The sequence below is a fragment of the Silurus aristotelis genome (assembly GCF_946808225.1).
Source record: "Silurus aristotelis genome assembly, chromosome: 9".
NCBI classification, from domain to species: domain Eukaryota; kingdom Metazoa; phylum Chordata; class Actinopteri; order Siluriformes; family Siluridae; genus Silurus; species Silurus aristotelis.
In genome coordinates this window covers 27,059,273-27,071,734 of record NC_139582.1, presented here as the reverse complement: position 1 = coordinate 27,071,734, position 12,462 = coordinate 27,059,273, and the positions used below count along the sequence as shown (strand labels likewise).

Here is a 12,462-nt window from a genome sequence, read left to right as displayed (position 1 = left end):
AACAAACGTCACTTCCTGATTAAAATCTTTTGTGTTATTTTTTTTTACGAAATAATAATTAGCGCTTATTAGTATTATTATTATCATTATTATTGTTGTTGTTGTTACTATTGTTTTTGCATGGTTATTAAGAATTAACTTCAATCAGCTATTTTCGTTTTATTATTTATTTATTTTTTTGACATTCACTTCCGGGGTCGTTGTGGTGAACTCGCTGCTGTTCCGCTCAGTAAAGAGGAGCTTTTCGTGATGTAATATAAATTTGAACACCAGCACCATGGACGCGAAACTGTCTTTCTTTTTCTGATGTATTTTTTTGGGGTTTTAATCAGAATGTGACGCACATCGCCGTTTCAGAGAGGCGATTCTCTGCCTTCTAAATCTTCCTGAGTTTAGTCTTTAGTTGTTTTCCTTTTGGTCTTTTTTTTGCCATAACAATAATGGAAGGAGTTTTGTACAAGTGGACTAATTACATGACAGGTAACATCTTTATACAGTACATGTTTATAAAGAGCAACACACATGCAGTGTGATATATAATAACCTGCTCCATGATCCAGACAGTAAATGGCAGTTTCAGTTCCTTTAAAGAACTATGTGTCTGTCTGTCATCCTGTCTGTCTGTCTGTCTGTCTGTCTGTCATCCTGTCTGTCTGTCTGTCATCCTGTCTGTCTTTCTGTCATCCTGTCTGTCTCTCTGTTATCCTGTCTGTCATCCTGTCTGTCTGTCTGTCATCCTGTCTGTCTGTCTGTCATCCTGTCTGTGTGTCATCCTGTCTGTCTTTCTGTCATCCTGTCTGTCTGTCTTTCATCCTCTCTGTCATCCTGTCTGTCATCCTGTCTGTCTGTCTGTCTTTCTGTCATCCTGTCCGTCTGTCATCCTGTCTGTCTGTCTGTCCGTCTGTCATCCTGTCCGTCTGTCATCCTGTCTGTCTGTCTGTTCGTCTGTCATCCTGCCTGTCTGTCTGTCTGTCTGTCTGTTCGTCTGTCATCCTGCCTGTCTGTCTGTCTGTCTGTCTGTCTGTCTGTCTGTCTGTCTGTCATCCTGTCTGTCTGTCCGTCTGTCATCCTGTCTGTCTGTCTGTCATCCTGTCTGTCTGTCTGTCTGTCATCCTGTCTGTCATCCTGTCTGTTTGTTATTCTGTCAGTCTGTCATCCTGTTTGTCTGTCTGTCTGTTAGTCTGTCATCCTGTCTGTCTGTCTGTCAGACTGTAATCCTGTCTGTCTGTCTCTCTGTCATCCTGTCTGTCTGCTTTTCTCTCTGTCTATCTTCCTTCGAGCCTGCCTTTCTCTCTGTCTCTCTCAGAATGTGTGATAAATAATAACCCGCTCCATGATCTAAACAATAAATGGGAGTTTCAGTTCCTTCTAAAGATCTATGTCTGCTTGTCTGCCTTTCTGTCTGTCTGTCTGTCTGTCTATCTTTCTTGGTCTGTCTGTCTATTTGTCTGTCTATTTGTCAGACAAGTTAGCAGTTTGTTTGGTCCAAACAGACCCATAGAGAATGTACTTACAGGAATTGACACCGCATTCCACACACAAACTGTGGTTTTTATTCAATGATTGACTGTTTGATTGACTTCCTGCCAATGATTTGATTCAGTGACGATGTATTTTTGCGACTACTTTAGTAAATAGTTTTGGTCCACACCATAGAGGAACACCTTTTAGAGATTGACACTGCATTCCACAGAAGTGATTGGTTGGCTTGATCGATTGATTTACTGATTGATTGATTGATTCACTTTTTGTAGATGAGTTTTTTTTAAAGTCCAGTCATTTTTTGAGACTAAATTATTGGTTAGTTTGGTCCAAACAGAACCACACTATAGGGGAACACACCAGGGTTTGACATTGCGATCCACAAATCAACTGCAATATCGATTGATTGATTGGTGAACTGTCTGCAGATGAGTTGATTCAGTGTTGATTCATTTTTGAAACTAAATTATTGGTTAGTTTGGTCCTAACAGAACCACACTATAGGGGAACACACACCAGGGTTTGACATTCTGATCCATAAATCAACTGTAAGATTGATTGATTGATTGATTGATTGATTGGTGAACTGTCTGCAGATGTGTCGATTCAGAGTTGATTCATTTTTTAGACTAAATTATTGGTTAGTTTGGTCCAAACAGAACCACACTATAGCGGAACACACACCAGGGTTCAACACTGGATTTCACAAATGAACTGCAGTATTGATTTCTCGTGCTTATTCTATGTTGCAGGATGGCAGCCGCGCTGGTTTGTGTTGAACAACGGAATCATTTCTTATTACGACTCGCAAGATAATGTGTGCAAAGGCAGCAAGGGCAGCATAAAGATGTCAGTGTGCGAAATTAAAGGTACTGCGCTTTGAACAACGATCATGTTTATTTTTTTTTGTGTGGGTTCTCCGACACCACTTTAATATTCACAGCCGGTTTAACTTGGGAATTTAATGTACTTCTTCATTCCTGTAAACCAGTTCACCCTACTGATAATACCAGACTGGAGCTGATCATACCAGGAGAGCAGCATTTCTACGTGAAGGCCGTCAATGCTGCCGAGAGACAGAAATGGCTGGTGGCTCTGGGAAGCTCGAAGGCTGGACTTGCCGACACGAGAACCAAAAAAGAGAGAGGTCCTGAGGTTCTTTCCCGCTCTGTAGGCTCTACCTCGCTTTATTCTATAGTAGTGGGGTTACATACACGCAAGTTTTACCAAAAAAAAAAAAACGCGATTTTTTTTTTCTCGTCTCTTGCAGAATTAACGGAGACCACCGAGTCTTTGAAAACGAAGATGTCAGAACTGCGTCTGTACTGCGACTTACTCATGCAACAGGTTCACACTATTCAGGGGTCCGTGGAGCACGAAGGAGACCATGCCGAGGTCAGTCCAACAACAAGACCAGAAAAGTTGTTTCTTTGTGTTTCATCATCATTTCATCTTCTCCCGCTTATCCGTAATTCGGGTCGCGGGGGCAGCAGTCTAAGCAGATTCCCCAGACACTTCTCCGTGTCCAGGGATTGGGCTGTCAAGGCCCCCGCCTTCGACTGCTGCCCAGCACCGGTCCCTTACGGTCCCTCCTGCAGGTGGTGAGCCCAAGATTGAAATGATGCTTCCACAGTGCTACATATATACATATTATACGCATATATGCATTATGTAAATCTACGATATACACACACATATTAGGAGTGTAACGGTACACATATCTGTACTGAACTTTTCCGGTACTGGACTTTCGGTTACAATTCTTTCTATGTGCAGAACATAGTTAATCAACAAATCTGTAGAAAGTTCCAGACTTTTATATCACATTATCTGTGTGAAGCTGCTTTGAGTGTTACCCAATGGGGTCTAACACAAACTATTAAATATATATATATATATATATATATATATATATATATTTTTTTTTATCGATTATTGCAATAATTAGATTTTTTCTATTTTGTTGTTGTATATTATATTTGTATAAAACATTACAAAATATAATTTCATATATTATTTAACCAAACGGGCATTTTTATTGAAAATAGTAAAAAATTGTAAACTGTTGTTCACAAATGTTAAAAAATAAACTGCGTTAATTTTCAAAATAATTTTATGTTACGCATTTTCTTTTAACTGTAATTGAACCAAACCGTGAATTTTATATACAGTTACACGCACCTAATATTATATACAGTGAGGAAAATAAGTATTTGAACACCCTGCTATACCCAGGATTGCACACACTGCAGGAGGGATTTTGGCCCACTCCTCCACACAGATCTTCTCTAGATCAGTCAGGTTTCTGGCCTGTCGCTGAGAAACACGGAGTTTGAGCGCCCTCCAAAGATTCTCTATTGGGTTTAGGTCTGGAGACTGGCTGGGCCACGCCAGACCTTGATATGCATCTTACAGAGCCACTCCTTGGTTATCCTGGCTGTGTGCTTCGGGTCATTGTCATGTTGGAAGACCCAGCCTCGACCCATCTTCAATGCTCTAACTGAGGGAAGGAGGTTGTTCCCCAAAATCTCGCAATACATGGCCCGTGTCATCCTCTCCTTAATACAGTGCAGTCGCCCTGTCCCATGTGCAGAAAAACACCCCCAAAGCATGATGCTACCACCCCCATGCTTCACAGTAGGGATGGTGTTCTTGGGATGGTACTCATCATTCTTCTTCCTCCAAACACGTTTAGTGGAATTATGACCCAAAAGTTCTATTTTGGTCCCATCTGACCACATGACTTCTGGATCATCCAAATGGTCATTGGAAAACTTAAGACGTGCCTGGACATGTGCTGGTTTAAGCAGGGGAACCTTCCGTGCCATGCATGATTTCAAACCATGACGTCTTAGTGTATTACCAACAGTAACCTTGGAAACGGTGGTCCCAGCTCTTTTCAGGTCATTGACCAGCTCCTCCCGTGTAGTTCTGGGCTGATTTCTCACCTTCCTTAGGATCATTGAGACCCCACGAGGTGAGATCTTGCATGGAGCCCCAGTCCGAGGGAGATTGACAGTCATGTTTAGCTTCTTCCATTTTCTAATGATTGCTCCAACAGTGGACCTTTTTTCATCAAGCTGCTTGGCAATTTCCCCGTAGCCCTTTCCAGCCTTGTGGAGGTGTATAATTTTGTCTCTAGTGTCTTTGGACAGCTCTTTGGTCTTGGCCATGTTAGTAGTTGGATTCTTACTGATTGTATGGGGTGGACGGGTGTCTTTATGCAGCTAATGACCTCAAACAGGTGCATCTAATTTAGGATAATAAATGTAGTGGAGGTGGACATTTTAAAGGCAGACTAACAGGTCTTTGAGGGTCAGAATTCTAGCTGATAGACAGGTGTTCAAATACTTATTTGCAGCTGTATCATACAAATAAATAGTTTAAAAATCATACATTGTGATTTCTGGATTTTCTTTTTAGATTATGTCTCTCACAGTGGACATGCACCTACGATGACAATTTCAGACCCCTCCATGATTTCTAAGAGGGAGAACTTGCAAAATAGCAGGGTGTTTAAATACTTATTTTCCTCACTGTATATATATACATACACACACACAAAGAAAATTAGGTTGTGTGTTAATAATTGTGTTCATCAGCACAGTGGATTTTCCACTTTAATGCTAGTGGTTTAAAAAATAAATGACGTATTTATTTACATTGTCCTATTTTTCCACAGGCTCAAAAGCTATTTTATGGCCTCACATTTGTAAATCTGTAATGAATTATACTACTTGGATGCCTGAAGTCTGGAGTTCATAGATCTCACCTAATGCAGAGTTTACTCTCGTGAGATGTTTTGCCGAAACTTTCCCATAAGCTGCTACTGTTGTTTGTAGATCTTTCTGCCATCAGGTCATGTAAAAGGAAAATACATTTATCTTAAAAAGCCCATGGGTTACTTTCAGAGTATGTTTTGGGTCATTATCTCTCTGTACTGTGAACCAGTGTTCTATCGGTTTTCCAGTATTTAACTGAATCCGAGCCTAAAATGTTCTCTGCAATTCAGAATTCCTCCTTTTCCCTTTTTCAGAAGGAGATCAGATCACTAATAAGGGGGGAGGTGGTAGCTCAGTGGGTAAGTCATTGGACTTTGGATCCAAAGATTGAGTTAAAAACGCCACACCAAGCTACCATTCCTGGGCCCCTAAGCAAGGCCCTTAGCCCCATAGCTACTCAGTTGTATAAAGTGTGAGTGGAGTTATAGAGTGAGGAGAGTCTGTCCAATGCTGTAAATGTAATAAACAGCAGTGATCCAGAGCCATTGCCTTCACTATATTTGATGATTATGTATGCTTTGGATCATTAGCCCTTCCTTTTCTTTGCCATGTGTTTCTTTTGTAATTATAATAACGGTTCATCTGTTTCGAACGAGTTTTTTCTTGATGTTTTTTTTAAGTAAATTCTGGACTTGAGTGTCTGCATCTTGAGGTAAAATCATCTGCTTTTACATCCATCTATCTTTTCATTGTAGACTTTAAAAAAGATTCTCCTTAAGCGTGTTTTTGATTTGGTCAGATGATGTGAACGGGGTTTTTCTTCATTATTTGTTTAATGAAGGATTCAGCGATCATCCGTTTTAGTTTCCGTTTAGTTTAGTTTAGTCTTCCATGATCTTCCAGACATTTCATTGTTCCACCGGCGCATATCTTTCTTCTGTTTTGTTTTTTTCAGTTTAACGATGGCCTCCTTCTCTTTTTTGGACCACATATTGAGAGTGACCCATGACCTTTTATCACTATAATTTGTCCTAAAATAGCAACAGGGCCACATCTGGCCATGAAACCTCTGATCTGGTCCAATTGTCCACTTACTTGTAAGCTTCTGAAACTGAAGGTCCTGTGTAAAAGGTTAAATGCAGGATGTTTGTAGTTCATGGTCTTGGCTGTATCTCAATTCGCTTCCTTCCGATTTGAAGGATTTTTATTTGTATTTTTTTTTCATTTAGACAAGGAACGAGGCGTCGTCTTTGTTGAGCGCCACGTGTAACACCTTTATTCAGACACTGGAGGAATGTATGAAGATCGCAAATTTGAAGTTCCAGACCGACATGCTGCAGTCGAATCCTTTAGACGCGTTGATGTCGCCCGTCTCGCCGTCTCCCGCCCAACTGGCCAGAGTAAGGGGTCGATTTTTATTCTAAGCCTTATCTACAGTTAAGCCGTATGTCTTTTTTTTTTTCTTGCAAATTAACTATGACTTCCTGACAAAAATATTTGAATTTGGGTTTTATTAAAATATACCTTTTACACAATCAAATGATTTTAACTAATTGTGTATTTTTCCAATACAAAATCTCTCAAATCCCCACAAATCGAATTGGAAATCGAATTCTTCAGGCCGTGGATTTCACCAATAAATTCTAAATTCTTACTCAAGCTACACTTTATTAACTAGAATGTCGGGATTTTTTTCCGGTCTTGGAGGCACACAATTGTATGGGACGATGCAAAGAATGACATTTTTTTTCTCCGTCATTCGATCTAGGAGACCCGAACCTGTTCCAGCAGGGCATTTCCCCCTGGGTACAAAGCCAGTTTAGAGTGGAAGATCTCGATTGGCCTGCTAAAGAGTTCTGACCTGAACCCTTATTGAACATGATGAATCGGAACACCGATTGCGCTCTAGTGGCCGATTACTGTAACTAGCAAAACAAAAATTCCGCCTGTTAATTGCGGTTGGAACTTTTACGAAGTAGCACTTGAGCGATCAGCTTTTCAGGGCCGGTTTTTTAAATTTCCACCACCAATTTTTCAGTCAGATTTGGTTGTCAGCCATATTGTCGGGTTTGATTTGTGGCATGGACTCCTCATCCTCCTGAAAAGTGACTGGAAAATGAATAAATGTCCAAAAGTTTAGGGTCGAGTGTTGAGGTACTGATTGCCATCTCCCCACCATTATAACCAAGTGGTAGAATTTGATTTCTATCTTCAGGCAGCTAACCTTTTTTATAAGTTCCATTAGAATGCCATCAGACAATCAGCGACCAATCATCAACCTGCACTGGCCGAGGAGATGATTCTGGAAAGTTAACTTTTCATCCAATCATCCACATTGTTTTCGTCTGTGTAGATGATGTTATGGCTTTTCTATACATAAACAACCATGGAGTTTGTAAACAGGTGATCACCTCGCCAATGATGGCACTATAACAAATGGACATTTGGGGGTCTCTGGTACCCTTTTGAGACTGGTTTCTCTCCTCATATTATCATATCAGCCCATTTACACCCTTTTTTAATTCAGGTTTTTATTTTCTGTTTGATACACGGAGGCTCCCTGTTGAATTTCCTTCTTGAGGGAGTTTTGTAATTCCACAGTCTCGGAATGTTTCCTCGGTTGGTATTCGGTATAGAAATGCAAATCACAAGCCGATTCCATCCTTCGAGCGATTCTAAGGGGAACAGCAATGAAAATGTTTCAGTAGAATGAAATGATGAGAATTCCGTAATTACGTCATGGTTAAAATTCCGTTTTATTTCCCTCTCTTCTTCATCGAGTAGATGAAACGCTCCATCAGCCACCCGGGCACGTACAGCTACGACAGGTAACTATATTCCGTTCTCAGTGCAGGTTTATTGTGTGTGTGTTTGTATTTGTGAGGTAGATCACGTACCTGTACCTCTTTTACTGTAGGTCCAGTGCACTGATGGAGCACAAGTCATCACAGAGACGCACACGGACATGTTCGGATACGGAGGCTCTCAGCGACGGTGGTGCCGAGGAGCCAGAACGTGAGTCACCGGTCGTGAACACACACCAGAGCACACACACACACACGATGAAAGTATAGAAACGGCTGAAAGTATTGAAATGACATTATATGGACAAAAAGTATTGGGACACCTGACTGTCCCAAGCCCTTTCACCCTCACCTACATCAGTGCCGGACTTTACTAACACACCTATTCCACAAAATCTCCAAAAGCACACTCCAAAATCTAGTGGAACATCTGCCCAGAGGAGTGGAATTCATTATATCTTTAGATGGCCACTGAAAGCACATGATCTTATGGTCAGGTGTCCAAAAACCTTTGTCCATATAGTGTAAGTTCAGCATTTGTTTAATTAAATGTGTAGAAATTGTGTGTTTAATGAGGATCAAACAGTGAGGTTTTATTTTTGTACACAAAAAATGACGTGATACTAAATACAGCATGAAGTATGGAAGTATGAAGTATGGTGGAAAAAACACTGGAAACCTCTGTGTGTTAAAGTGATTGTGGACACCTGACCATCAAACCCATATGTTGGCTTTCCCCAAACTGGTGGCACCCGGTTGGAAGTGCAATTGTCTGGAATGTTTGCCAGAAGCTTTGGCAGAAGAGCGAAGTGCAAAGTGTGGAGTCGAACTTTTTGGAATAAGCAAATATGGATGCAATAGTCAGGTGTCCACATGCTTTTGACCGTAGAGCGTATCTCCACTTCTTAACAGACCACGTCACCTCAACAATTATGCTTCATATATAAGTCAAGTTTTGCAACTAGAGTTTGTAACTGCAAGCTATTAACCAAGATGGCCAAGCAAGCTGAGGAGGTTCAGGATGGTGAGGAAGCTGAAGATGCTGAGGGAGGTCAGAATGTTAAAGTTGAAGATGCTGAGGAGGTCCGGATTGTGAGGAAGCTGAAGATGCTGAGTGGGGTCAGGATTGTGAGAAAGCTGGAGATGCTGTGGAGGGTCAGGATGGTGAGAAAGCTGAAGATGCTGAGGAGGGTCAGGATGGTGTTAAAGCTGAAGATGCTAAGGAGGGTCAGGATGGTGTTAAAGCTGAAGATGCTAAGGAGGGTCAGGATGGTGAGGAAGCTGAAGATGCTAAGGAGGGTCAGGATGGTGAGGAAGCTGAAGATGCTAAGGAGGGTCAGGATGGTGAGAAAGCTGAAGATGCTAAGGAGGGTCAGGATGGTGAGGAAGCTGACAATGCTGAGGAGGTCTGGATTGTGAGGAAGCTGAAGATGCTGAGGAGGGTCAGGATTGTGAGAAAGCTGAAGATGCTGAGGAGGGTCAGGATTGTGAGGAAGCTGAAGATGCTGAGGAGGGTCAGGATTGTGAGGAAGCTGAAGATGCTGAGGAGGGTCAGGATGGTGTTAAAGCCGAAGATGCAGAGGAGGGTCAGGATGGTGAGGAAGCCGAAGATGCAGAGGAGGGTCAGGATGGTGAGGAAGCCGAAGATGCAGAGGAGGGTCAGGATGGTGAGGAAGCTGAAGATGCTGAGGAGGGTCAGGATGGTAAGGAAGCTGAAGATGCTGAGGAGGGTCAGGATGGTAAGGAAGCTGAAGATGCTGAGGAGGGTCAGGATGGTGAGGAAGCTGAAGATGCTGAGGAGGGTCAGGATGATGAGGAAGCTGAAGATGCTGAGGAGGGTCAGGATGGTGTTAAAGCTGAAGATGCTGAGGAGGGTCAGGGTGGTGAGGAAGCCTAAGATGCTAAGGAGGGTCAGGATGGTGAGGAAGCTGAAGATGCTGAGGAGGGTCAGGATGGTGTTAAAGCTGAAGATGCTAAAGGAGGTCAGAATGTTGAAGCTGAAAATGCTGAGGAGGGTCAGAATGGTGAGGAAGCTGAAGATGCTGAGGAGGGTCAGGATGGTGAGGAAGCTGAAGATGCTGAGGAGGGTCAGGATGATGAGGAAGCTGAAGATGCTGAGGAGGGTCAGGATGGTGTTAAAGCTGAAGATGCTGAGGAGGGTCAGGATTTTAAAGCTGAGGAGGGTCAGGATGGTGAGGAAGCCTAAGATGCTAAGGAGGGTCAGGATGGTGAGGAAGCTGAAGATGCTGAGGAGGGTCAGGATGGTGTTAAAGCTGAAGATGCTAAAGGAGGTCAGAATGTTGAAGCTGAAGATGCTGAGGAGGGTCAGAATGGTGAGAAAGCTGAAGATGCTGAGGAGGGTCAGAATGGTGAGAAAGCTGAAGATGCTGAGGAGGGTCAGAATGGTGAGAAAGCTGAAGATGCTGAGGAGGGTAAGGATGGCGAGGAAGCTGAAGATGCTGAGAAGGGTCAGGATGTCAAGGAAGCTAAAGATTCAATTCAATTTTTATTTGTTTTTATTTGTATAGAACTTTGAAAAATGGACATTGTGTTTTGAATTAAAGTTTCAGTTCCTTGTAATTGTAAGTTTCTCCCTAATGAGTGAGTCCGTGGTGAGTATGGGTTTCCCTTTTGAGTTTGGTTCCTCTCAAGGTTTCTCCCTCTCTGTAAAGCTGCTTCGGGACAATGTCCATCGTTAAAAGCTCTAAACAAATAAAATTAACTGGATTATCATGAGCGAGAAAATACTTATGAGCAGTTTCCTTCCAACATCCTTCGTTTCTACTCTTCTCCCCCAAAAGGTCCTGCGTTGTCCCCGAAGCCCAGCGTAAACGGCGACGGCGCCCCGGTGATTCCCGAAGAGATCGGCACGGGGACGTGTTTGATCATGGAAACGGACACTCCGGAGTCAGACTTGTCACTTTGAGTCCGGATTTCTATTTTTGTTCTTTTTTTTTTTTTTTTTTTTTTTTCTCCCGCCGGCCCACACGAGCAGGAGGAGCCACACCGATGTGCAGCTACTGTTCGTCACGCTGCATTACTGATGTTTAGGAAGTATTGTTTTTCCTCAGTGAAGAAATGTGTTGCACTTTAATATGAAAATGGGTGGGGAAGGAAAAAAAAAAAAAAAGTGTGAATGTTAGTATTGTTTTTGTTTGTTTTCCAGATAAATATTCGGCTTGTGACGGTCGGTGAAGAGTCTAGAAATCCGTTTGGGATTTCACAAGTGATATGTAGCCTTTTTTTGTGAAGAGAAACCTTGACTAAGGTTTTAGTTACAGTGCCAAGTGAGTGGCGAAACTGTGAGTGTTCTAATGTTGAAAGGTAATTGTACCTTTTTATTATTCTCATTTTCAAAATGTCTGCATAAAGTGCGAAGGAAAAACTATTGCACTTGAGCACGTTGCCTCCGAAGCTGTTTTATGGTAAGAATTTTTAGGATTCATCGACGCAGACACCAAACCACGACAGGCTGAAAAATAAATAAATTAATTAATTTTTAAAAAAGGAGGGATTCTTCAGATAATTTGCGACGATAAACTAATCGAATCCCGTTAACCCGCGATTCGGATAACAAGCAACAAATCTGCGCGTTCTATTCGCGATCGCTAATTTTTTACTTCGATTTTTTTCCAGAAAATGTGAGGGGAAAAAAATTACGCAGACATTCTGAATACAAAAAAAATTTTTTTTTTTTTTTTTTTTTTTTTTACGTTTTTGGCTTTTCGTCGAGCACCTGGCACCCTCCGGTGTTTACGCAGTACTTATGCAAATACACACATTTTTTTTTTATTATGAAGTTGCCAGATTTTTAGCGGTCATATCCCCCTATATTCCCTCGTTTCACCAGAGGAACTTGTCTCGATGTATTTAATGTAGAAACACGAAATGCGTATAAGCGTATATACAGGACATTTCTTATTTTATTTTATTTCATTTTTTTTTTACTTTTATCTAACTTGTACATAGCACATTCTGCCTGATGGTGAAATGAAGAGTGGACCCCCATATTGCACATCCAGCTTTAACTCCTTTACCCTGATTTACATTGTATGTTACCCAACGGACAGCTTTGTTATTTTTGGCAAATAATTTCCCCGGAATAAGTATTAAAAATTGTAAGAAGAATTTTTTTTTAAGGTTCATGACTGCATGAACGAACAACTAGAGAATCAACTTCTCTCTCTCTTTTTTTTTTTTTTTTTTTTTTTTTTTCCACTGAATTGGCAACTTCGTGTCAAGCTAAAGCGGAACAGAAAGCGAAGGATGCAACCCGATGTGCTCTTCCTTCCTTGAACATTTTGTTTTCGTTTATGATTTTTGTAATATTTAGTAAGAAGCACTCTGACTACAGCTTTAAGAGAATAAAATAGTTTCGGAGCATAATGGACTGTTGGGATTTAAATTCAACATGTTTTTCTTCATTTTTTTTCCCTCATACACAGAAAATGTAA

General features: G+C 41.4%; 1 protein-coding gene across 1 annotated transcript; it reads left to right on the top strand.

Annotated features, from left to right (window-relative positions):
- Positions 1-197: 197 nt before the first annotated feature.
- plekha3 (pleckstrin homology domain containing, family A (phosphoinositide binding specific) member 3) lies at positions 198-11,496 on the top strand. Its single transcript, XM_083550725.1, has 8 exons — positions 198-480; positions 2,235-2,351; positions 2,474-2,629; positions 2,753-2,877; positions 6,434-6,604; positions 7,989-8,032; positions 8,122-8,219; positions 10,810-11,496. The coding sequence occupies exons 1-8, from the start codon at positions 441-443 to the stop codon at positions 10,932-10,934; spliced, it is 876 nt and encodes a 291-aa protein (XP_083406851.1). The 5' UTR covers positions 198-440; the 3' UTR covers positions 10,935-11,496.
- The last annotated feature ends 966 nt before the right edge of the window (positions 11,497-12,462 follow it).